Raw genomic sequence first — 26,885 nt, forward strand, 5'->3', positions numbered from 1 at the left:
TGGGTAATAGTGCCACCTTGTGCCCATAAGCAGTACTGCAAAGATGTCCAGGCAGGGCTTGATAGACCCAGAGGAGAAAACCCTAGCACTCTTCAGATTAGGATGCAATGAGATCATCAGACAGACAGATGAAGAGAGCATGGAGAGTCCATGAGGAGATGATTGAGAGCAGAGAGAAGAGGCCACAAGGGCCAAGGATCACAGAGGAGGCTGACCAGGCTGATGCTATCAAGGGGGAGATTTCAGGGGCCCCTTCCTTATAAACTCATTCTTCAACTCCCACCACCCCTTTGAGAAGGACCATGGGCTGCAGCTTCTTGCTTAAGCCCAGCTGCCCTGGGCTTCGTACAATCCTGGGCCTCAGCCAGGCCCCACCCCTGATCACCTCCCCTGGCCATCTGCACCTTGCCAGAAAAACTCCCAGGGTCAAAAGGCCCCAGGAGCTGGGTAAGGTGGTGCACACCTGTAATCCCAGTGGCCTGAGAAGCTGAGGCAGGAGGATCACGAGTTCAAAGCCAGCCTCAGCAATTTAGTGAGGCCCCAAGCAACTCAGCAAGACCTGTCTCTAAATAAAATATTTTTTTTAAAGGGGCTGGGGATGTGGCTCAGTGGTGGAACACCCCTGGGTTCAATCCCTGATACCAAGAGGAAAAAAAGGCCAGGGGAGATGAAGGGGGGCTGGAAAAGACCCGGGAGCAGCAGGAGCTCCTGAGATTTGGCTCCAAGGAAAGCAGGCCATTAAAATTGGTCTTGGGTGTCACACCATGGAAGCACCCTATCATGGGGGAACATGGAATAAAGACAATTTTCCCGGTTGGCATGACCTTCTCCATCTGTCAGTGGAAAACACTGATCCTAGTCCTTGGAGCAAAAGCTACCTAGCCATAGCTTCCTGTCTCCTCCCTGCAGAGCGGAGCAGAGAGAGTCCATGAGGAGATGATTGAGAGCAGAGAGAAGAGGCCACAAGGGCATCCTGTCCTGGCCCTTCCTGAGGTTAGGTTCAGGGTGTCAGATGCAGACCCAAAACCAAAACCAAAACCTGCACCAGAGAAAGATCTGCCAGCAGCATTTGAAGGAGCTTAAAGCCTGAGTCACGGGACCCAAGACGTTCTCATTGAGACCCTGCGTTAGGCTCTGGGGATGGAAGAACCAATGGAAGGGCTCGCAATAGCCAATTTCAGGATAACGTGTGCGTCAAGCCAACAATGACGGATTCCAACACATTGAATTTATAAAATTAATGTGGTCCCTTGTAATAGTCAAAGGGGCAAGGGGATCAAAGCTTTTCTCCACAGAGAAATGCCAACTAATAAAGAGAGATGGAATGATAACGAAAATCATCATTCTGCAACCCCAAGGAAATGATTTACTCAGGAATGAATACAATCAAAAATAGGATACCTTCACAGAGCCCAGGCTATGGTCTACATAGTGCTGGAATTACACAGGAAGACACTGACTTTTAAAAGGGGGAGATCCATAGGCATCCCCTTAATGGAGCGTTCAAGGTGTCATCACCCATGATACTGATGCCTGACATCACTGCTTCCTGACATGTTGCAACATGACGTTCAGAGCATCACGTGTGACGAATTCTTGACAACATACATAATCTGAATCTAATGGAGTCTGCAGACCTAACTTTCAGTTTATAGAAAGTACAGGAGCCAGCAGAGGAAATTAAGCCACACCTGCAAGAAACAGAGAAATCCAGAACTTGGACAAGTGGCCAGGGTCTCCAAAGGGTCAATATCATGGTGAGGAAAAATGGCAGCAGGGGAACACTGTCGTGTGGTCCTGGGAAGAGGTGGCAGTGGCTCTGGGGATGCAGGGAAAGGCTGGGTCCTTTGAGGTCAACTCTTGAGGTCAAGAGTTAGAGATGGCATGTTTACTGTAGATAGAAGAGGGAGGAGTCCAGGCAGGCCCACAGTACAAGTTCTGCCTTGGGTGGTGATACCCGGTTAAGATGGAGGCTCCTGGACATGGGGCAGCTGGTGGCAAAGAAAATGACTCCTGAGTCAAAGCTGTTCAGAAACAGAGCTGAAGGTGAAGGAGGAATCAGAGCTAAAGAGACCTGTAAGAGTCCCCCCTGCATTGGCAATGGCTGAAGCCCAGGAGCAGCCCAGGCTACTAGAGAGACCCCTTAGGGTGGACACAGACACTGGGAGGCACCTGCCTGTGTGTAGAGAAGGGCAGGGGCAGAAATTGACAGGGACAGGTGTAACTGCCTTAGCCCTGGGCAGTGAAGAATCCCTAGGGTGCCCACCAGAGTGGTCTTTCCCTGCCCGACTCCTGCCACAACTGTTAAGAATAATCATGTTTTGAATCCCAGGCCTTACAAGGGCTAAGTGAGCACTTTACCACTAAGCTACATCCCTGTACCCCTTTTTATTTATTTTATTTCGAGACAGGGTCTCACTAAGTTGCCCAGGTTGGCCTTGAACTTGTGATCCTCCTGCCTCAGCCTCCTGGGTGTGTACCACACCTGGCTCATCCCACATTTTTCTTTAAAAAGCTTTCCCTATCTATATGCCTTCACATCTACTTTCCACACAATTGCTTAATTTTCCACCAGTGTATTCAGTGTCCATCTGTCCTCTCTGGGTCTATATCCACACCTCGGTGTCTGGCTGGACACCCTGGGCAGACCTGTCCACATTCTTGTGGGCAGCAGGCCCAGAGAGCCAGACCTGGGCATGCATCCCAGGATCAGTGCCCACCATGCACACCCCTCCACTGCACCTCACCTTGAACTGTTCTCTCTGACACTTGTTCGAAGGATGCTCAGCCCTCTCCCTCCCCCAGGAGCCCTCCCCCTCCCTCATTACTTACCATTTTCCCTGCAAAGCTGACTTCCACAAAGGGGTCCACCAAGTTCTTCTTGTTACTGTCAAAGCCAAAGATCTGCTTCACGTTGTCCATCACAGCATCATCCACTGGGCAGAAGGACAAGCCAGTCACCACCTGCTATCCCCCATGCCAAACCCCAACTCTGCTCCATCCATCTCCAGGCAGCCCCGGCTAGACCTGAGTGAGACACTATGGCCCCATCCTCTGGGGCTCAGCCCAGGCGCTCCCAGGAGGGAAGACTGCTGCAGAGCCACAGCCCCTGAGAGCCCTGGGCTGCTTCCTTCCTCAGCCCCAGACACCTTGTCCACTGTCCCCTCAGCATTAAGAGGTTTCAAAGCAGGTCTCCAGGCTGGGGGTGTAGCTCAATGGTAGGGTGTGAAGCCTTGGGTTCAAATCCCCAGTGCCACAAAAAAAAAAAAAAAAAAAACTTAAAAAAGAAGTTTGCAGAGCAGGTCTCCAAGTAACTGTTTGATTGATTCAAGATCTACATCACCAAGGATAGTAAGCAATCTAAAAAAGGACTGAAAGTTTTTATAATACCCCATTGTTGGTGACCCTTCCTGTTTGGTTTTTGTTGATGCTGGGGATTAAACCCAGAGTCTTACTCATGCTAAGCAAGCACTCCCGCTCTGAGCTACACCCCAGCCCATTTAAAAAAGAAAGGAAAATCACTCAAAGTACTGAGGTTGGCCTTGAACCTGCCACCAACACCCACACCACCATCTCAGCCTCTTAAATACCTGGGATTACAGGTATATGCCACAACACCTGGTTGACATTGTCCTTTATTTCCATTAGCAGAGTAATTTACCTAAGGTTAGCCAATCAGTCAATTCTGGCTTCCTTTGATTTGGCGTACTGAGGATTGAACCCAGCGGTGCTACATCCCCAGCCCTTTTTATGTTTTATTTTGAGACAAAGTCTCTCTAAACTGCCCAAGTTGGCCTTGAACTTATGATTCTCCTGCCTCAGGCTCCCAAGTGGTGGGATCTTTTAAGAGTTTTAAATCTATGATACTTCAAACCAAATTATTTAACTGAGTTAGCCAGATTATTTGCACATGTGTATATGGATAGATGTGTTATGTACATACATATGTATATGTATGTTTTATATGTTATGTTTTACATGGCCATGAACGAGTGTGAGGAGAGGGACAGTTAAAGATTATATGCTCACTAATGCCTACATGAATAACGGGTAACAGCGGTTAGCAAATAGTCATGTTCTGTTTACTCATCTATTTTGTTTTTATTTATGTTTAAACAACACTGCAGCAAATACAACACAAAGCTCCTTCACCTTAAGAAAAGCAAACATTTCCATTTCCCCATGCCTTCTGGAAGCTTGCTAGTCTCTCTTCCACACAGTTGCAGCCAATGAGTAAAGAATGATTTTAAGCAGGTATTCTAATATCCACTGAATTCCCATTACTTATTCAAAGGCTGTGGTTTTGGTCCAAGTAAGCTTGCACAGAAGGAACCCATTTCATTTAAGGATGTCAATTGTCAAAGCAGAAACCCTCAAAGAACTTTATGCAAAACATGTAAATGAGGACCCAAGTTGCAGACTACTGGGGAAGAAGACTGGCTTGATGAAGCTAATGCACACTCTGAAATAGTGACTCACAATGGGCTCCTGATGGAATCACCTGAGAGGCCTCTGAGCCCTACCCCAACCCAAGTGAATCTGAAAGGCTGGGGGTGGCGACGGGGGCAGGCACTGTACTTTCTTTAAGCCACTCCAGTGATTCTACTGTGCAGCTGAGGTTGGTACCCATGGCTCCCCAATATTTGATATGATTCCCCCAAGGTTTACTAAATACACAGGGTGAGACCAGTACCATTAGCGGCCATGCTGGCCTTCCTGGGAGGATGTGGGAGATGATCACAAGTCAGTTGATCCAAGGTCCCAGTTTGCTAGGGACTGAACAGTTTCCAGGAATGTGGGACTTTCTGTGCTAGAACGTGGACAGCCCCAGGTAATGGGGGATGAAGAGCCACTGGGGGAGCAGCATTCTTCATCTATAGAGAAATGGTCCCAGGAAGGCCTCCTGCAAACCCTCCAGCATCATAGCTTCCTGCCTGGGCTCTGCCAGTGAGGGTGTCCCCACATCAACGACCTCTGACCTGGGAGCAGGCAGTGTTTAGATGGCGCTGCTTTCTCAATGAGAACCCAGAAAATGGGTCTCCAGAGTGGCCAAAGAGCCAGGGGACACCAGAATGGAGCCCAGCAGCCATTGTTAAGCTCCAGATTCTGGCATCTGGTTAACTCCACCAGCGTGTGTTTTTTTCCATTAAATCCTGATTGCTGGGTTGGAGGTATGGGTTAGTGGTAGAGGGCTTACCTGGAGTTCACGAGGTCCTGGGTTCAATTCCCAGCACCACAGGGGGAAAAAAAAAAAAACTTGGAAAACCTAGAAAGGCTCAAGGTATTGGCCAGGCAGCAGAGTAGAGGGCCAGCTGTCCAGCACTGATCTCTAACAGACCCTTGAGGAGGAAGATGGGCCAAAGGGAGGCAGGAAGGAGGCAAAGGGATGGTCCCTGGTGGGAGGAAGGATGAAAATGTGCCCCAGGAACCCACAAAGTGATGCACTTTCCTCTCCCAGGGAGCCAACCATGGTCCCTCCCTCACGATGTCCTCACAGCAGCTGTAGCAGGCGCCCACCCATGGGGGAGGGGGTTGCTCCACACTCACTCTGAGGCAAGTCCTCGGCTCTGAAGACCTTCAGGCAGAAGTGGGCTCCTCGAAGGGCCACACCAGTCGGCCTGAGCAGATTGCCTTCGATGTCCTCCTTGTCTTCAGAGGGGTCTTTTCTCTCCAGCTATAAAGCAAGCCAAACATGATTCCTCCATGAGCTCTCAGGTGCAGTGTTTGACCTTCCTTTTCTAACAGCTCAGCCTACCATGTTAAGTGAGGTGTCTCATAAGACAACTTGCTCTGGAACATTTTTCCTTTTTTTTTTTTTTTTTTTTGGTACCAGGGATGGAACCCAGGAACACTTAACCACGGAGCCACATCCCCCAGCCCTTTTTTATATTTTATTAGAGATGGATCTCGCTGAGTTGCTTAGTGCCTCACTAAGTTGCGGAGACTGCCTTTGAACGCGAGATCCTCCTGCCTCAGCCTCTGGAGCTGCTGGGATTACAGCTGGGCACCACTGCGCCCAGCTGTTTTGCACATTTTTCTGCCACAACACTGCCAGCCTTCTCTTCTCAAATACACAGGGTGCTGACACCTCCCAGCTCTGAATGCTCTTCTCATTTTTTTTTTCCAGGAAGCAGGGCTTTTTTCTGCAATATGGAGGAAATATGCTTTGCCCACCTGCCCCAGACATAAATCATTACCACCCAGGAACTGCCCAGGGGTCCTCTTGGGGACCCCTTTCAGGGTTCTAAAGACAAACCAGAGCCCAAAAAATTCTTTCTTCCCTAAACACACCCATATCATTATTTACAGAATTCACTTTTTATTCTGGTATCAAAAATTATACTAAAAATTTATCACTAAACTAACTTTATTATATTTTTCCTCTCTTAAATTTTTTTTGTTAAATATCTTCACTGTCCCGGGTACTCCTGCTTCCTATTTTCTTGGTGTACACTGTGTCCTTATCCTTTATAGGTTTTCTGCACATCTCTTGGCACCTCTAGTGACTCTCTGCTCAGATTCACTCTCCAGTCTAGGCTGCATGCCCAGCTTTCTGGACCTCAGACACCTGAAGCCTGAATTTGCGGTTGCTCCTTTCTCCTCCTGGTTCCTCATGGGGACTGCCACACTTTTCTCCCTCACTTCCTCCTTTGATTTAGAACTTCGCCTATTACCACATCCACATGATAATGATATAATCTGAGGCAACAATATTCAGGTTGCAATATCATGGAGAGAATGATCTCCCTTTGCAAAAAGAAAAATACACACGTGTTTTTGAGAAAGGCAGGTGAGAAGATATTGATAATGGCTCTCTCCAAGTGGTAGAATTATGAGTGAGCCCTTTTTATTTATACTTTTCTACATGTTCTACAGTTCTCATGATTATCATGCATTCTTTTAAATCAGAAAAAAAAAATTAAGCTTCAGGATTTTCGTTGGGTGCTTCCACCACCAAGCAATATGTGAAGGGCTGTGAGGAAGACCCAGGGAAAGGTACTCACAGGAGCTTCATCTCCAGGCCCCAGCACACAAAGGCTGGCTTTCAGGTAGCCTCTGGCCCCAGCAGAGAAATCGTCAGGGTCCGAGAGGAGCAGCCACTTCCTGAGATAGGCATGACCTAAAAGAGAATGATCAAGAACGGGAAGACCCAAGACTGCAACTTGGTCCAGAAGCCCAGGATGGATCACATACAGTGCGATAAAGGGCTCAGCCATGGCAGGAAGGAAAAGGAGCAAACCCTAGAATCCCTTGGGCTGAGAAACCAAGAGCTCTAACACCAGGATGACCAAAGATGGCTCTCTATGGCATGCCACAGTCACTCAATAGGGCTGTCTCTTCCTGAAGAGAAGACTTAGCTATTCATAATCATGACATGGTCCACCTGGGTGATGTTGGCAAGTAAATAAATGTCTCAAATTTGTTTTTTTAAGCCTAGAATAATCAACTTTGAGCAGCTACGTAGATCAGAAGTATTAACAGAAACCTCTATAAGAGACAAAGTTAAACCATTTTTAACCTCCTCAGAAAGTGACCAAATCAGAGAGAGAAGAATCCCTGGACTTCATCACCCAAATGACCTGCCTCTATCTGAGGTGACCCCGGGCCCCAGGACGTTCCAGGTTTATCATCCCTGAATGGGCCATCTGACACAGGTGGGGGTTGCGTCTTCCTGAGGGCCTGAAGGCTTTGCGAGGAGGATGCAACCCCTGCCTTCTCTTCCAAGAAAGCCTCGCCTCCATTCCAAACCCCCCAGGGAGGGAGAGTGAGCACCCAAGCAAGTGTCCCCAAGCAGCCTCCAGAGTCTCATGCAAGGACACACCAAAGGGGTGAGAACTCACGGGGCTCTCTGTAAATGGTGCCCACGTCCATCTGAAATCAAAGGAAACACAAGTCAAACTCTTGGCACTGAAGTGTTACAGCATGGTGCATTCGATGAAGCCAGTAAAGGGCTTGTTTTAAGAACTTTTAGAGACACAGGAAAATGTCACGTGATACTCCATGGAATATATTTGTTATAGAGTTAGGTAAAGTATGTTAATGCCCCAAAAAGAAAGAGGAAAGGAAATACCCAAAATGGCACCTCTGCTATCTCTGAGGGGCAGTAGATTTGCATGGGTTTGATTTGTTTCTTTTCTTTCCTATATTTCATAGTGTTCTTTTTAAAAAATCATAGATTATCAGGATGTTGATAGTAGGGGAGGTTGAGGGGCAATGGAAGGGCAAAGAGTACACCTGAACTTTCTGTACATTCCACTTGATTATTTTTAATATTTGTTTTTTAGTTATAGGTGGACACAATATCTTTATTTTATTTTTATGTGGTGCTGAGGATCGAACCCAGTACCTCACACATGCTAGGCGAGCACTCTATCTCTGAGCCACAACTCCAGCCTCTCCACTCAATTCTTCTGTGAATAAAACTGCCCTCAAATATGAAGTCTGAGCCAGGCATGGTGGCACATGCTTGTAATCCCAGCAATTTGGGAAGCTGAGGCAGGAGGATTGTAAGATCAAGGCCAGTCTCAGCAACTTAGTGAGACCCTGTCTCAAAATTTTAAAAGGCTGGGAATGTAGGTCAATAGTAAATTGTCCCTGGGTTAAATTTTCAGTACCCCACCCCCCAAAAAATAAAATAAAAAATATGAAGTCTTTTCTATCACAGATTAATAACTAGAAAAAATATCTTTCTTGACCCATGGATTCTCAGAACAAGAATATAAAGACTCAAGTCTCAAAATAATTAAGATTTCATTTGTTACATAATGACTCAGACTCAAACCCACTCCTTTAAAGAAATGCCTTACCAAGAAATTAGATTCTGTTTTTCTAAAATCTTGTGGCTACTTCCCAGAGGAGGGGAGGGGGTCATTTATTTGGATAGCAGAGGCAGGTTAAAATAAGTCTGCACTCTTTCTTTCCTTTTGATAAATCAAATCCTCAAAGATTCTCAAATAAGAACATCAGTGAGAAATACACTAAACGACGTCGCAGCACCATGCAGATCTGACTCACTTCGTGCAATTATTTTTTGCAAGCTGTTGAACCATCCTCTAGGAAGCACTGTGCTTCTGGTACTGGGTTCCCAGAGGTGGACTGCTCCCTTCTGGGCTGCCCAGGACAAATAGGCAGGCTGGGGCTCCTTCCCCCAGGGCCCTCAGCTGAACCCCATTCCTGATCCACCGTGAAGGTGAGGTCAGGGCAGAGAGTGCCAGGTTGCACAGTCCCAGCATTGGCCAGAATTGGGTGGACACTGCCTTCTCAGATGTAGAGACAAATAGGAACTAAAGAGAAGAGGCTTAATTCTTCCTACTGGAAATAAGGGAATATTTTAGCTCTCCTCTTTCTGTCATACATTTTACCTTAGAAAACCAGTAAATGTAAGTACTTTATCTGTTTGAAATGTATCTTTCTAAAAACTAAGCATTTTATAAAATTTATGATATGGAGACTAGACATCTTTCTCAAGGGCATCTTCTCTTTGAAATGTAAACATCAAGGAAGAGGGTCCTCGTACCACCCAGAGGGAAGTGACGGGCCTGACTTGAGTTGGTGCCATGCTCCAGGCTATAAAACTATCTCCTGTCATAAATACAGGAGTTGTAATCCTGTTTCCTCCTCTGGATAAAGTAAATTAGCTGACACTGATGGTCATTATCCACCAAATCTAGGATGAATTCTGTGTGCCCAGCAGTTCTACCCAGTTGTCTTATTTGAGGTGCTCTACCTCCAAGCCGCATCCCCAGCACCCCGGCCTGCCTATTATTATTATTATTATTATTATTATTATTATTATTATTATTAGTTTTTTTAAACTTTGAGGCAGAGTCTCACTAAGTTGCCCAGGCTGGCCTCAAACTTGCAATCCTCCTGCCTCATCTTCCAAGTAACTGAGATTATAGGTGTTCACCACCATGCCTGGCTAGTTATTGTTTTTCTCAAAAGAATGAAAATGTAATGGAAAATATGTAATCCACTGGCTATATGAAAGGATGAGACTCCTTCCTGTCTTGGTAATCTCTCAGCAGATGGCCTGAGATGCTCAGCCCACCCCAGTTAATGCTTATTCAACAATGAAAGTGTCCTACTTCTCTGCTACCTTTGTGGAGAGGTTTTCTGAGTTGGGAAATCTGATGGGTTTCTAAGGGGAGGGGTTGAAATCTTCCCAACATGGACCAAGGCACACAAGGTCTCTGGAGTGCCAGCCCCTGCAGGTAACCCACAGCGCCTCCAGGAACACAGGTAAGTGAAAACTGACTAATCGCAAGGAAATGAACAATTACCCGGAACTCCCCAATGAGCGCATCTGTCCGGAGGGAACAGGAGTCTACCACCTAGGAGGAAAGAGCAGTTAAAATCCACACCTATGAGTGAAATTGTGACCCAGACAGTATTCAACCCAACAGCTCTTCTCTCCCAAATGAAAACAGCCAATAATGAGCACTTACTCTAGTCCAGATTGTTCTAAATGATTCCCAAGAATAGTACTCCCAAGAATAGTACCCTGACTAGGCACTCTTATTATCCCCATTGCACAGTTGAAGGACTAGAGGCACAGAGATGACAGGACTTGTACAGAATCACATAACCGCAAGGGCAGAGATGGGACTCGGGTCCAGATAATCCGGTGCCAAGGCCTGCATTTTAACCACTAGAATATACCACCTTCCAAGTGGGAGAAGACTCAAGAGAAAGAAAATATTGGCCAAAAGCAGGCCCATGGACAAACAAAATAAGATGAAAACCAAGGCGTCCTCTACAACCAGAGGTTTCCCACCTGAGGCCCCTAGGGAAGGCCACAGCTGAGGTGTGTGGGCGCTCCCATGCCCAGCAGAGGCTGGCTGCGAATGGTCCACGTTTTCCGGGTGCCAGACTTTAACCCGTATCTCTCTCACACACACATACACACTCACACTCACCAACAATGCTGACACGCACGCACACTGAGATGTGCACGTACACACACGGACAATGCCTCGCACGAACACATGTGCACACAGAGCCCCGGGGAGAACGCTTGGGTTGCTGAGACTTACTGTGATAAAGATGGGCTCATCAAACAGCTCCAGGGGAGAGTCAAACACGTTGAAGAAAAGAGTCTGTTGGTCCAGAGAAAAACGGAGACAAATCAGTGCCTATGACCCCACAGGCCAGGCAGGGGGAAGATCAGTACCCAGAGGCCTTCGAGCCTGGGAGTGGAGACCACATAGGAAATGAGGGCTGAGCTCAACTCCATGCTGAGCTCTGGGAATCTGACAAAACCCCACAGAGGGTGTCATCTCAGGCACAGCCTTACAGGATGACAGGGACATGGAGTAGAGAGACCCTGGGCAGGAATAATAGCTGGAGTTCTTCTCCAATTCCTGAACCAAAGTTAGCACCTCAGGTGAACACTCTGAATAAACTGCTCTGGGCTCCCCATTTGGAAGACCTACAAAGGTTCTGGCCCTAACAGTGCCCAGTGTCTCCCACCTCGTTGAAGAGAGGGCTGTTTCCCTTGTGGATCCGAGTCCTCTTGGTCTGCCCGGCAGCCGTGACCTTGACCACAGGTCTGATGTTCACCCCCGGCAGCTGGCGCCCCTCGATCACCTGGACTCTGATCTGAAAGTCAGCAGGGACCATGAGAAGGAGGAAGGGAGAAAGTGTATGAGGCCACCCACCCTCTGCCCCGAGAGACACAAATCTCAGGGACCAGCAGGCTTCTTGGAAAGACTATTTAAAATGTTTTAGGAAGAGCATTCTAAGAACAAGCATATCTCCTACCAAGGTCCCTTGCATCTATAAAATCCCATAGTTGCAGAAAAGCCGCCACGCTGCCCTGCGTAAACCACCTGGGATCCCAATGGGAGGGTGGGAATAGCCCCACTCTCTTCATTCAGCACAAACCCCACCTGAGACCCTATTGACACTGACATTTTAGAGAGATTTGAACAGTCCTTACTGATAATTCCCTCAGAAGTCAAGCTTACGCATTGAAGTGACTCCATAAATAGTCTTTGTTCTTTTTTCTTGTGTGTGTGTTTGTGTGTGTGTGTGTGTGTGTGTGTGTTGATGAGGATTGAACCCAGGGCCCCACAAATGCAAGGCAAGTGCTCTTCCCCTGAGCTATTGTCCCTAGGTCCCCAGCTCCTGTTCTTTATATTGTTAGATGCAATGCTTTTTTTTACATTCTGAGACATAAATTAAGAATTTTTGCCATTGAACTGTAAGTGAATGAAGAATTCAAGAACATCTGTACTTCCAAACATTAGATCGAGTATTTTAAAATATTGTTTTAAAATATTAAAGTAATTTTCATGAAAAAAGAAGGTGTGTCTTGGTTCCACTTTCTAATCGACTGTTATTTATTAACTCATCTTAAAAACCGCATGTCATGGAAGGACAGATTATCATAGCAATAAGAAAGTGGGTGAGTGATTTTAAGGTATTTTCCAAAACCTTGGGCCTGAGCAGAGGCTTGTTCTGAGGCCCCGAGACTTGAACTTCCTGTTCAGCAGCTGCCCAGGACCCAGGGAGAGCAGATTCCCACCAGGAGGCCCTCATGGTCCCAGAAGCAGCTCCCCTGAGGCTGGACACACCAGCCAGGCGCTGCTGATGGGTTAAAGCCATCAGGGTGCCAGAGCGCCCCAATCACCTGGAAGTCCTGCTGCTTGTCCGACAGCGGCTTTCTGGATGGGGGTGCACTTCTCTTTCTTTTGCTCCCCGGATGGTAGGGGGGAGGATGGGAAGGCAGCTTCCTGGGGGTGGTGGGGCCCCCCGGGCCTGGAGTGCCGCTCTGATCCAGGAATGGTTCTGCTTCATCTCCTGTGAGCCCCTGGTCCTCCGTGTCCTCCTCTCCTCCTGTGTCTGGGAGGACAGAGCCCCAATGAGCTCTGGGTCCTCTGGCCCTGCCCTTGGGACCCAGCCCAACAGAGGGAGGACCCAGAGAGCACGGGCACTGAGACCCACCGCCACCTGCCTGTGCCCTCCCTCTCCCATCATAAGCCAGGGTGGATGGGTAGGAAGAAGAGAGGCTGCCAACAGCCGAATCCTGAGGCTATCAGTTCAGTTAGTCGACAGGAAGAAGAAAGAATGGCCCTGGCCCTCCCCCAGCTCTGCAGAAGAGCCATCCAGCCGCCTCATCCCACTCCAGCAGGCTGGCATCTGTGTCCGGTGAGACAGTTACAGGTGGTAGGGTCTAGGATGGGGACAGCTCTGGCTGGCATCTCACCCGTGGGGACCAGCCACTTCTTTCCAGAATATCTTGTGTCCATGGTGCTGTCACTGAGCAGGGACCAAGTCTCGGCCCGGCTCTGTCCCCCACCTGGCACATGAGCAGGGCACAGCCCCAGAGGAGGGGCAGGAGGGAGCCGAGTGAGGGAAGACCACCTACTGCACCCCCAACCCCCACCCCGCTTGCCCCCCACCCAGCTCAGGGCAAAGCTCAGTGTCCCTCCTTACCACCTCTGCAGGCAGGACTGACACCCCAACTGGCCCAAACCTAATTCTATCTCACTCACCTCAGGGGGGTACCAGAGTCTTTGGGGCCCTCCTCCTCCCCCTCCTCTACCATTCAGAACACCCTTCTTCCTCCCCCTGAGCCTCTTCCAGCTCGAGTCCAGCTTGGACTTCTCAACCCAGTCCAGAGTGGTTTCCCATCTTAGCTCGGACAATGCGGGGCCCCAGGAAGATGGCCCTCTCTGCCTCCTTCTCCACAGGGCCCTCCACAGGACTTGGCTTCCCAGACAGGCTGAAGACCCAGCCAAAGCAGAAACTGCTCCGGTTTCCATGCTGTGCTGCCTCTACCCTTCTTCAAAACAGGAGAAACTCCAGCCTCTTCACCACTGGCAAATGCACATGGCCCGTCTCTGTAGCTTCTGCCCTACGCCAGCAGGCTGACCACACAGAGGCCCTGCCCGCTCCCACACCCGACCCCACCCTGACAAGCCAGGCCCTCTGGCCTGGATCATTACCCGAAAAGCCCCCCAGGTAAGAGAACTGAGGCAGGCCCAGGACTTAGCTAATTCAGCCTGCTCATTCCACAAATGATAATCTGTAGGCCCAGAGAGGGACAGCGACCAGCTCAAAGTCAGTGTCAAAGGCAAGACTGGAACTCATGTCCCCTAATGTTATCCCAGGATTCTTTCAAAGAAAAACTAGCTCTTGGGTCACATGTCATCACTAAAGGCCAATTGGAGCTAGGAGAGGGAAGCACTAGATTCTGGGGAGCAGGTGGGGCCTTAGGTATAACCTGGACAGACCTCACTCAGTCACATACACCTCAGAGCTGTGGACTGCAGAGGGCCCACCATGCACAGCCCCTGCCCTGGGCAGCTGGAGCTGGGAGGGTGTCTTCACACCACCCTCAGTAGCACAGAGGAAGTTATGCCTCCTGTCCCATCTCTCTGCACGGCAGAGGCAGCTCTCAGAACTCCCCACCCACCCAAACCCTCTCCTCTCCACGCCTGGGCAGCCCCAATCTGGGGAAGGCAGTGAAGGCTGGGAGGTCTCTCTGCAGCCCCACCACCCCAGGCTTGGGTACCCCTGCTGGCCTTCTTGCCGGGGGCCCTGTCACACAAAGGATGGGCTCCTCACCAGCCACCATGTCCAGGTCAGGCAGTGTCGGGGATGGTTCCAAGGGAACAGGGGGTGGGAACAGGGGCACAGCTCCAGGGAGTGGCGTGTAGGACACCTGCAGGACCAGCGAGGCCTGGAAGAGACGGGGATGGGGCAGCAGGTTAGTACGCTGGCCTCAGACCACTGCCCTCCTGCATCCTTCCTGTTTCCCGCATCCTTCCCCAGGGAACAGGGCGCTGACAAGGATCTAATCTGCAGGGAATGTGAAAAAGCCACCCCCAAGGACCCATGAGCATAGTCAGGTAGTTATGGGCACAGAATCTCGGGTCAGTTTCTAACCATTCGGGAGCTAGGTGAACTTGGACAAGATATGCAATCTCCCTGTGCCTCAGTTGCCTTATCTGTAAGGAGGGGTAGTAATAGCAATAGCAGCTTCTTTATGAGGGTGAATGAGGATTAAATTGTAATCAGGGATCCAACTTCTCTTGCAGGATTTTTCAAGTCTTAGGAAAAACTCCCTTTAACCATTCTGCTCAGCCAAGGACCTGCCCTCCTTCTCCATAGACAGTTCAGCTCTGCTCTACTCTACTCAGCAGGAAGCCAGCATTGAGAGGGTCTTGGGCTGCCACTCACCTTGCTGACTCCCGCCCTCCTAGAGCACACCTGCCCCCACCACATCCTCTGCTGAAAGGAGAGTAACTAGTGGCACCATCCACATCAACAAGGGATGATCATCACCGACAAGCCCCACAGAGGCAAGTGAAAGAGGACCCACCTCAACCCCACCCTGAGTCCCACACTGTTCAAAGGAGTCCCTGAGCCCTTTGGCAGGCACAATCCTAACAGACACTCCAGCCTCACGCCTCCCAGGCCAGCAGGGGCCTGGCTGAGCCTCTCCCATGCCAGTCTCCTGGGGCAGCCATCTGTTTTAATCCAAGTTATAAATACTCTGCTTAAGAAAGTGTGGAAACTAGAGCACTCACCTAGCATATGTGAGACACTGGGTTTGAGCCTCAGCACCACATAAAAAAATAAATAAATAAAGGTATGGAGTCCATCTAAGACTAGAAAAAAATTTTTAAAAAAACAATAATAGGGATGGGGTTGTGGCTCAGTGGTAGAGTGCTTGCCTAGCATGTGCAAGGTCCTGGGTTCGATCCTCAGCACCACATAAAAATAAATAAATAAAATCCAAAAACAACCCACAATAATATATTCAACCAACAGACAACAATGAATATTCACGGTGTATGCTTGTAATCCCATCAGCTCAGAAGGCTAAGGCAGCAGGAGGATCTCAAGTTCAAAGCCAGCCTCAGCAACTTAGCAAGGCCCTATCTTGAAATAAAATATAAAAAGAGCTGGGGATGTGGCTCACTGGTTAAGCACCCCTGGGTTCAAATCCCCAGTACAAACAAACAAACAAACTTGGAAAGTATAGAAACCTTAAAGAAGAAAAATAGGCCAGGTATGGTGGCTCACACCTGTAATTACAACTCAGGAGCCTGAGGCAGAAGGATTACAAATTCAAGGCCAGCCTCAGCAACTTAGCAAGACCCTGTGTCAAAATAAAAATTATTAAAGGGCTGGGAAAGCAGCTCAATGGTAAAGTGCCCCTTGGGAAGAAGGAGTTAGGGCAAGGAGGAGGAAGAAGAGGAAAGAGAAGAAGGAGAAGAAGAAGAAAACTAATGCATAAGAAAGAAATTGTCCATAATTCCTCCACTTTCACAATTTGACATCTTTCTCTCCAGTCGTTTCAAGCAAATAATGTACAGCTTTGCTATATTTAAAAAAAAAAAAATGCTTTTCTTCTGCTTAGCGTTAAACAATAAGTACTTTCATGGGTTTTGGCAAAGTTTTTATAAGTGTTTATTGATGCACGATCTCCCTCCGAGTGGCTCTAGCATAGGATAGTGGACATCTTTTCTGATAATATTAGGAACACCCAGAGTTCCTGAGGCAACCCTGCCCTGAGCTGAAGATCTTGGCTGAAGGTTTTGATGTACGAGGTCTCATGCTTACACCCTCCAGACTGGAGCCTGGGGAAGGGCATCCAGGCAAATTTAAAGCAGGACCGTAGGAAGCAGGGTTCAGAAGACTGAAGGTAGACACCCTAAGCAACTGAGACCCTTTAAATCCCACCATCCGACGCAGATCATAACCCGCCCTGCAGATTCGTGAGCCACCACCAGGTGTCGCCACCTGAAGCAGCGCCGTCTGCTTCAGCAACTCCTGAGGAAAAGAACCACCTGGGTCGGGGGAGGGATCGAGGGGAGGGATCGAGGGGAGGGGTCGAGGCACTTCATTTGCAGGTGGAGCTGGAGAATAGCCTGTTAAATGAAGTAAGCCAATCCCAAAAAGCCAAAGGCCAAATGTTTTCTCTGATTAATGGATGCTGATCCAAAATCCCCGCCCCCCCACACACAAGGAAAGACTGGAGGAACTTTGGATTAGGCAGAGGGGAGTGGGGGAGGGGAGGGGGCATGGGGTGAGAAAGATGGTGGAATGAGAAGGACATTATTACCCTATGTATGTGTATGATTGCACGAATGGTGTGACTCTGGCGTGTATAACCAGAGAAATGAAAAGTTGTGCTCCATTTGTGTACAGTGAGTGGCAATACATTCTGCTATCATGTATATCTAATTAGAACAAATTTTTAAAAAGGAGGAGGAGGAGGAGGAGGAGGACCACGACCACGACAACTAGGACAAACAACCTGGAACAAGGGACAGGGTAGAGACACCAGGGGGCCTTGCATCTCTATTTATAAAACCCTTCTTGGGGTTTCCCCCACTTTATCAAAAGGCTAGTTGGGCTGGAATTGTAGCTCAGTGAGAGAGCACTTGTCTAGCAAGTGTGAGGTACTGGGTTCAATTCTCAGCACAGCACATAAATAATAAATAAAAATAAAGATCCCTCAACAACCAAAAATATATATTTAAAAAAGGTTAATAGGGATCTTTAGAAAAGTAATTAATTCTGGGGCTAAGGCAGAGGAGGTACAAGATGAGCCTGGATCATCATTTCAGCCAGAAAGCAAGGAAATGCTCAGTGAATAATAGAAACATCTCAAAAGGACACAGAAGACAGGGGCTCTCTGATTGTCCGGCCAAATCTGGGACAATTTAAAACATGAAAATCAATAAGGATAGTAACAATTTAAACCATTGAATAAAACAGAAACACATGGATTCATATTGAAATAAATAAATAATCAAAGAGGAAAACAGCCTTTCCTTTCAGTAGAATGCCAACTGATTAACAAAAAGGATTAATTTAGAAACATCACCACTTAGGAACCATCAAAACAATAATATACGGGCTGCAGTTATAGCTCAGTGGTAGAGTGCTCGCCTAGCATATATGAGGCACTGAGTTCGATCCTCAGCACCACATAAAAATAAACAAATAAAGGTATTGTGTCCATCTACGGCTAAAAAAAAAATTAAGAAAAAACAATAATATATTCAACCAGCAGACAACAATGGAAATTCATGTCAAAACTGGGAGATCAGGCTGGGGACACAGCTCAGTGGTAGGGCAAGTGTTGGGCATGCATGAGGTTCCAGGTTTGACTCCACAGCACCATAAAAAGTAAAGCAAACTTGCAGGGAAAGGTTGGTGAGGAACAGGATACTTATGACCAGACAAAATACTTCCCCACAAAATCCTTACTCATTAGAAGGTGGGGTGTGTGAATGGGAAACCCAGCAAATGCCAGTTTATACAATCGATCAAGGGGAATGATGCACTAAGAAAACAAATCAAAAATCATATCACCTGATAGAGAACAATGAGAGCAACACAGCATCACTTATGCCACATTCACGCCAAGACGCATAACCTAAATCTAATCACAAGGAAACATCCAACAAACCTAAACCAAGGACATTCTATAACACAAGTGACCTGCATTTCCAAACATTTCAATACTACAAGATGATAAAAGTAAAAAAAAAAAAAAAATACTGAAGAATTATCTCAGACAGAAAGACCCTAAAGAAACAACAACTTCTGGGTGCTGTGGTGCCTATAATCCCATCAAACTGGGAGGCCAAGGCAGGAGGATTGCAAATTCAAGGCCAGCCTCAGAAACTTAGCCAAGCTCTAAGCAACTTAGGGAGACCTCTCAAAATAAAGAATAAAAAGGGCTGGGGATGTGGCTTAGTGGTTTAGCACCCCTGGGTTCAATCCCTGGTACAAAAAAGAAAAGAAAAAGAACAACATGTGTTGTGACTCTGAACTGGATCCTTTGGCTAGAAGTGATACTGTCAAAAAAGACTGATGAACCTCCAGTGGAGGTCTGTGGATTAGATGAACTGCTGTGTCAATGGCATTTGCTCATTTTGAAGGCTGTGCTATGGTTATGCGGGACAGAGTCCTGAATCAGAGAAATTACACATTAAAGTTCAGGATGCTGGGCCAGGAGGTCGGCAGATTAGTCTCAAACGGATTAGAGCATAACACTTTTTATAATATTCTTGGTTACTCTTCTCTAAATCTTAAATTAACTCAAAATAAGTGTTAAAAAAAATCTGTGAATCCTTTCCTTCCATGACTGTAAGAAGCTCACTCAGCAGACAGAGCCCCCTGTCCCACTCAGGCTGGCTCCCTGCTGCAGAAGTAGTTTAAGTCAGAACCAGATGCATTATTTGCAGGCCCCAGTGCAAAACAAAAAGCTGATGTCTCTCATTCAAAAATTATTAGAATCTTAACATGGTAATGGTAGACAACTAAAGCAAATCCAGGGTCCTTCTGAGCACGGGACTCTGTGTGACTACCTACCAGGCCAGTCCTGGGTACAGTGTTTGCTTAGGTCAGTGTGTGTCCATATCAGAAAGACAGGAAATGGGGACCCTGCCTGTCATGTCTGGCCCAACTCGATTAATTCACAAACTCATTCCCTTTGCAAATACATATTGAGAGCACCTGCTGGGGACCAGACCCTGTTGAAGATCCTGGGGATATTCCTGTGAACAAGGTCTCCACCTCATGGATCTGATATCTCAGCAAAGGAGGAAGACAATATATAATAATAAACATAAATTATAGCATCTGTTAGAAAGAAGGGTCAAGAAGGGTCAGGGGAGTAGAGGAGTCTCAGGTTGCAGGGTTAAATCAAGTGGTCTGAGTGACCCCCAGTGAGAGAAGTTAGACAAAAACTTGAAGGGGCCACATCTTGGCTGCCCTTGGGATCCTGACCCTGGAGCCCAATCCTCTGGAAGAATACCCCTCCCCACTGCAACTCCAACAGCCCAAGTCCCAGGCAGGAAGCACCAGCCCAGGGCTCCTTATGACTTGCCTGGGGCTGCACTGTGACTCCGGTGCTATCATAGGTATGGGCTCACCCTGCTTATCTACCGGCTCCATACCACCTGGGGCTTCTGATACACCAGCTCTGCAGAGATGGCACCGCAGGAGGGTTACGGCTCCACCCTGGCCTGGTGTCAGCACCTCAGCACAGGGCGCTCAGGGGCAGCCCTCGGCAAGAAGCAGGAAAGGGTGATAGCTCTAGAATCTGAAGGCAGTCCAGGCAGCCCCTCATGGGGTTTCTTGAGCATCAGGTACTTCCACACTAATAGCCCTGCACTGAGCATCTAAAGAACTGGCAACATCCAGGTGGTTCCAGGCATTGGAAGGAGACCTCCAGCCCAGAGCCAGGCCCATCTCTTATATGGCCCATCCAGGAGCCTCAGGAACATCCCAGGCAGCTTCAGAAGGTCTAGAAACCAGGATCTAGAACAGATGCCCCAGCACGGGGTGGACTCCAGGGAAATTAGTTTTCATGCTAGGAGCAGAGATAATTAATACTGGAGGCCTCTGGCTCCACTGAGGATCTCAAGGGAAAGGGATCATGTCTGTAGTCCCACCCAGCATTGGGACCCTTCCTTCTCCAGAGAGTCAGTGCTGGAGGTCTTCTTCCTATGGGCTGTGAGCTCTGTGCTGTCCCAGACCTCATGACCTTGGCCTAGAGCCCTGGGTGGGATGCTCTTCACAGCCCTCCACGTCAATGTACCCACCCAGTTTCTCAGGTCCCTGGCTGGAGGTTATCCTACCTCAAGGCCATTATCAATTATGTGTCCACCAAAATACACTGCTATGAAGTGGGGTAACCCCAGTCATTTTGGGGGGTCCACAGTTCAGCCAACAATATCAGCAGAACTTTAGAGGTTCCTGAATGGTCCCCAGGCTAAAGGGGCTCAGGAAGCCCAATACAGAAGCAGGGAGCCACCTTGTAGGCTCCTCCTGGGTCCCTGGCCCCCTATAGATTCTGCAGCCAGGCTCAGGCTGCAGGTTATCTGACTGCTCAGCCTGCAGCTTGCTGCCTACTCCTGGGCCACAACTCTCCACCCCAAGCTCTTTCAAGACCAGACCCTTACCCCACCCCCACAACGCACAGTCAGGACAGCACAGGCAAGGCCTAGTGTATGCCCAGGACTCCTTCACCTTTCCCTCGGGAAGTCTCCAGAAGCTGGTGGAGGGTAAGGCGGGCCTGCGCCGACAGTGTTGGTTGGCAGAATCTTCAGACCACTTGAAAGAAGCTCAGGGTTTCACTGCAGCATTGTCTGTCCTCATTTTGTGCCTGATCCCAGCATGCAGTGCCCTGGCTTCCCTGAACCACCCCATGTGCTCTTGTCATCCAGGGGGTTTCCCTTTCTGATCTGACTCTGGCTTAAAGGCTGGAACAATGTCAAATTAGTTCTCATCATGTGTCCACACCCTCGTCAGTGAGCTGCTTTTAAAATGCACACACAGGCCATTTCTTACACTCCTATTGGCCTCAAGTTTCCTCAGGACAGGGGCAGTGTTGTCCTCATCAGTCTGGAAGCTGTCTGGATAGCTTTGGACTCTCCAATGCACACAGTCCAGATGCCATATCTGAAGGGCTGGGGAAGGACACTGAGCCATAGGCACAGGGAGACCACAGCCCAGCCTGCGGCAGGACCTCCCCACCTCTCCCCATGCCTCCTCCTCCTCTCAGTCTTTCTAGGGTTTTCTAGCAAATCCGCAGGGCCTCTCTTCACTCCCATCATTCCTTTAGCAGGTTCCTTTGGTCTTTAGAAGCAATCTGAACTACAGCACGCTGTGCTCGGGGGGTCCAGCCCAGAAATCCAGCCTCAAGAGTGGCTGGTGGAACCTTCAGCGTCTCATGGCTCTGTCCCCTCCAAGCAATGTTCACAGTTCATAGTTTAAGATGTCTCCCACTGCAACTCCAAAAGCCCAAGTCCCAGGCAGGAAGCACCACCCCAGGGCTCCTTATGACTTACCTGGGGCTGCACTGTGACTCCAGTGCTATCATAGGTAGCAGAGTCTGGTTCTGGGCCCTGCCACAGTGAGGGCTGCACCCTGGGCAGCAGGCAGGAGGCCCATCTCTCCCCAGCTGGGGGCTCACCTAGCAGGGTCCAGCCCTCCTCCCCGTTCCCCAGCTCCTGGCTCTTCTATGCCCTTCTTGGAGACATGGTTGATGAAGGATTGTCTGCAGACAGGCAGGGTCCCAGGACAGGGGAGAGAAGGCAGCAGTCTCCTAGTCTGAGCATCAAGCCCACAGAGTGTGGGAACAGGAGTTAAGAAGAGAGGTGGATGGTGGCCCACCTGGCTCAGTCCCATAAAAGGGACCAGGTTTGGAAGGTTCTGTCTCAGGGGCTGGAGGAGACTTTGAGTTTGGAGGGAAGCGTGTACAGGAAATGCCAGCATCACAGATGCATAAAGGGCTGGTGGAGAGAGGCTGGCATCTCAGCAAGGAAGTGAGGAACTCTGGTTGGAGGCCTTAAGGTCGCGTAATGACAAAAGAATGGCCTCACCCTAGGTGCGATGGAAAAGCTCCTCGCAGATTCCCTGACCCCACCAGCCTCTCACCAGCTCCCTTGATCCCTATGCCTTCTCCAGGGCCAGCTGGGGCCTTCTTCAGGATCCCTGAAGGGACAGCTCCATCACCCCTTGGAATCCTCCTTGACTGGAGGCAGTGTCAGGAGACTGGAGAGATCAAGGGAAGCCTAAGAGGAGACTCAGGAAGTGACAGAGATAGACTCGAGAACACGGCACTGAACCAGAATGTCCTATCAACCAGCAAGGTCTGAGACAGGAAGGGATTCTTCTGGGAAGTGGCAGCTCCTCACCAAGGAAGCAGCCTGGCCATCACTGTCCCAAGACCGTGGGAGCAGACTGCAGCATTAAGAAAGTCACAGACCAGGAGTGCAGTGAGCCACTCGAGCCCCTCCCACTCTGGAGGCTTGGAGATGCACCCTTGGATGTCCCATTTGGACATCCATTCTCTGGGTCCCCAGTTCTTCCCTTTCTCCAGATCTCAGCACCCAGTGTGGTTCCATTCAGCTCAGCCCAGACTGTCCTGTCCAGCAAAGGGCTCAATCACACACACACACACACACACACACACACACACACACACACAAACGCACAGGAGCACACCCCACCCTATCTGAAAAAAAGTCAAGGCCCACTCAGAACTTCCCAGGTCTCACTGGGAGGAAGCATTTCCAGATCTATAGCTCCTCAGTGCATCCTAGAAGGTAGACTTAGAGGGAAGGTCAGGAATCCTAGTGACCAGGAAGAAAGAACCCTGCAGGGTATATTTAGCTCACTAAAAATAACAGGAGGCCAGAGATGAGGGCTGGGAATTGGCTGCTTGGAACAGGAGTGCTCTGCAAGGCGGGAGGAGGGGCAGGAAAGACAAAGGAAGAAAAGGAAGGGGGTCTGACAGGTCCTGGTGGGCAGGGGAGGGCTGTCTGTCTTCCTTCCTTGTAATCTGTGACCCGGATGACTCAGTTATTCCAAATCTGGGGCTGGGCAATGAGGAAGGCAGTTCTCTCAGGGAGACTCAGAGAGCCATGGCCAAGGCTGACTGGGAACTTGGAACAGAAGGTGGCCCAATGGACAGAACAAGACCCAGAGGCAGGCCAGGTTGGTAGGGGTCAAAGCTGACTTGACCAGGGCCCCCTTCCCTCCCATTTCTGTGTCCCTCCTGTCACCCCAAGATCTGGCTTAGTTCCGGAAGCTGGACTTTGATACATCTCTGAAGTCAGAAAATCAAAGGTGACAGAGAGAGTAGGAGCCACCAGCCAAGAACTCAGACCAGAACCTGGCCAAATGCAGGGGCCATTCGGTACTTACCCCAGTGGGTTGCTGCTTGGTGTCCAGCAGGGGGGCATTGAAGCTGGCAGACAGGCTGGGAGTGGCAAGGACCTCCCGGAGTGGGACCTTGGCTTCCCCCAGGAACCTAGGAGGATAGAGAAGTCAAATGTAGAAAACTAGCCTGATGTGCCCTGGTTCTTCTCCCACCAGACCCCTCATCAGCACCACCACCACCACATACACAAAGGTGATCTACCTAGACCACCGGTCCCCTGGGAGCCCCTGAGCTTTCTCCCTGCGTCCCCAACCAAGTCACTACCAGGCACCATCCTGGAAGACCAGGTCCCTGGGAAAACACCTGGGCATAAGAGAGGGGTAAGAGGCACACGCCCTTCCCCAAGGTCAACCTTGACCCTTCCTGCCACAGCCCAGAGGCCCAGCCAGGTCTCCACTGTCACATGTAAGGACTTTTCCCCACCAATCCTTGACAGCATACCAGGCCGGCATCCCTGGAAGGCAGGGTCAGCTTCTCCACCATCACACCTGCATTGCTCCTGAGCCCCAGCAGCTCCCATCAGCCATGTCTACACAGGCTGTCTACACCAGTTACACCAGGACTCAATAGCAGCAATCATCAGTCAAAACAAAGGAACTTCCCTGTCTTCAGGGACAGGGAGAAAGGACATTCAGGCAGGGGAGACAGCCTCCCTCCCCAGGGAGACCCAGAATGGCCAAAAGCACACACACTTGAGGACACTCATCTCACCGAGGCCCAGGGCACCATACACGATGGGCTCCTGGGAAAGAGTGGGCCACCAGCACAGTGGCCAGAGAAGGGCCCTTTGAAGGGCTCTGAGGAGTAGTGTGTTCCCTGAGTTATGAAACTGCACCATGTACTACGTGCCTCTCTGCAGCAGCAGGAAAACAGTGGGTGAGCGGCTGAGTCCACTAGAACCTGTCACCTAAGGGAGGCACTGGCCCTGCTTGCTTTCCTGGGAATCCGAGCCATCCTGACAGTCCCATCAGGGCATGAAGCTTCATTAGTCCAATGAACAGTCACGGCTCACTTTCCTTCTTCCCCTCCTCCTCCTCCCTCTCCTTCTCCTTCTTCCTTCTCCTTTCCCTCCTTATTCTCACACTTCATCTTCCTCTTCCTCTTCCCCTCCTTCTTCTCTGATGGATGAACCAAACCAAACCTGGTATCCAAGACCATCCTTTTTCTGACCCCTGTAGCCACTAATTTGGATATATGTTTTTATGACCCTATAAAATAAAACTGCAATCTTGACCTAATTAGCTGATTTAAAAAAAAATAAAACTTGTTATTCACAATGAAATACCACTGTACATCCATTAGAATGGCTATTATTTAGAGAGAAGGCATTGGTCAAGATGCAGACAGCCAGGCGCAGTGGTGCACACCTATAATCCCAGCCCCTCGGAGGCTGAGGCAGGAGGATCATGAGTTCAAAGCCAGCCTCAGCAAAAATGAGGTGCTAAGCAACTCAGTGAGACCCTGTCTCTAAATAAAATACAAAATAGGGCTGGGGGTGTGGCTCAGTGATTGATTGAACTTCCTGAGTTCAATCCCCAGTACCCTATCCCCCAAAAAAAAAAAGATGTGGATAAACTGGACCCCTTGTGCACTGCTGGTGGGGAACAGGAAGAGGTACAGCTGCTGAGGAAAACAGCATGGAGGTGCCTCAGAAGAGGTAAAACAGAGAATTACAGTATTACCCAGCTACCCCAATTCTGGATATATATACTCCAAAAAATTGAAATCACAGACTCGGTCATTTTCATATCAATGTTCATAGCAGTATTATTCACAATAGCCAAAAAGTAGAAGCAATCCAAGTTGGACAGATGGACAGATAAGTAAAATGCAATACGTACTTACAACAGAATATTATTCAATCTTAAAAAGGAAGGAAGTTCTGACATGAGCCACAACAGGGGTTAACCTTGGAGGCACTATGCCAAGTGAAATAAGCCAGACACCAAAAGACAAGTATTGTCCAATTCCACTTATTTGAGGTACCTAGAGTAGTCAAATTCATGGACACAGGAAGTAGAACGGTGTGGTCACCAGGGCTGGGAGACCAGGCAGTGGAGAATTATGATTTAATAGGTGTAGACTTTCAGTTTGGAAGATGAAAAAGTTCTAGAGACGAATCAGGTGATGACTGCACAACTTTAATGCCATTGAAATATATATTTTAAAAGGTTCAAATGGTAGGTTTCTAATGTATATTTACCACTCTAAAAATAAAAAATAAAACATGGTCACTTGTATAAACCTCTGGACAATAAAGTACATCTATTTTCATCCTTCTTGGGGTAGGCCAGCTCTCAGTCACCTTGAAGTGACTTTGCTAGAAAGACAAGAAATGTGGCATATGTTCAAGGTCAATTTTTTCTCATATTTCTTTAAAGAAAGGCTAAATAGAGAGACTTATTAATATTCATTGCAGAGTTCTGAAACTCCTTCATCCCCTCACAATATACACGTCTATCCCAAAGAGCCACCATGAGGTGGACACCTGTCACAGTATGTTGACTGAAGTGTCAAGTGTCCTCAGGATCCAGACAAAGTCAAAAAGATCAGAGAGTAGGTGTAGAGGACCCCTGAGACCATGCAACCTCAGAGATCAGTCACCCTGTCCCTCCTTCCTGGGAAAACTGAAGTGACAGATCAGAATGACTTGTTCAAGCAGAGATGGCACAGCCAGTCCTAGGGCTCTCCAGATTTCCTGAGCAATCCCCACAGCCCTGAGACTTCCAGCACTGGGGACAGGAAGGCCAGGCCAGGAAGCAGGAGTGGAGGGGACAGACAGCAGGCCTGGTCAACTAGAGACCTGTACATGGGGCTGGAGCTCCAATTTGGGAGTCGAAACCAGAGGGCCAGCGCAAATCCAGGTCTCCTGTCTCCCTTTGTCGGCAGCCCTGACCTCTCAGCCCAGGCCCAGGAGAATTCCCGGAAGTGGGGCGGGAACAATGGGAGGAAATGCAGAAGGAAGCCTGGGCCCCACCCCTGCCAGCCCAGCACCTCCGAGTTGCCTCAGATCGACTGCTATTTCCTCCCTGATACCTCTTTTTGGGTCATGAAATGCACCTTCCAAGGTCCACCACCACCATAAGCCCTGGGGTCAGTCCCTCCAAGGTGCCAGTTGGCTTCCAGAGCCCCGGCATCCCTAGGAGGAAGGACTGGACAGTGCCAATCCCAAAGCCCAAGA

At 49.0% G+C, this 26,885-nt stretch overlaps 1 protein-coding gene across 24 annotated transcripts in view; it reads right to left on the bottom strand.

The window, feature by feature from the left end:
- Nucleotides 1–26,885, bottom strand: part of Dysf (dysferlin) — a 208,332-nt gene that overhangs the window by 138,201 nt on the left and 43,246 nt on the right. For 13 of the 24 annotated variants that reach the window (XM_015479528.2, XM_015479522.2, XM_015479524.2 and 10 more), the window contains 11 exons: nucleotides 23,689–23,794; nucleotides 14,575–14,689; nucleotides 13,211–13,303; nucleotides 12,635–12,846; nucleotides 11,473–11,601; nucleotides 11,037–11,099; nucleotides 10,284–10,334; nucleotides 7,842–7,872; nucleotides 7,005–7,120; nucleotides 5,548–5,674; nucleotides 2,833–2,936 (listed from right to left, as the gene is read on the bottom strand). In XM_015479528.2, coding sequence (XP_015335014.1) covers nucleotides 2,833–2,936; nucleotides 5,548–5,674; nucleotides 7,005–7,120; nucleotides 7,842–7,872; nucleotides 10,284–10,334; nucleotides 11,037–11,099; nucleotides 11,473–11,601; nucleotides 12,635–12,846; nucleotides 13,211–13,303; nucleotides 14,575–14,689; nucleotides 23,689–23,794 — 1,147 coding nt within the window. Of the gene's footprint in view, nucleotides 1–2,832; nucleotides 2,937–4,693; nucleotides 5,429–5,547; nucleotides 5,675–7,004; nucleotides 7,121–7,841; nucleotides 7,873–10,283; nucleotides 10,335–11,036; nucleotides 11,100–11,472; nucleotides 11,602–12,634; nucleotides 12,847–13,210; nucleotides 13,304–14,574; nucleotides 14,690–23,688; nucleotides 23,795–26,885 lie in introns of those variants that run through there. The other 11 variants (XM_015479534.2, XM_015479530.2, XM_015479532.2 and 8 more) reach the window with 2 other exon arrangements.

Source organism: Marmota marmota, unplaced genomic scaffold, assembly GCF_001458135.2.
Source record: "Marmota marmota marmota unplaced genomic scaffold, marMar, whole genome shotgun sequence".
Lineage (NCBI taxonomy): Eukaryota > Metazoa > Chordata > Mammalia > Rodentia > Sciuridae > Marmota > Marmota marmota.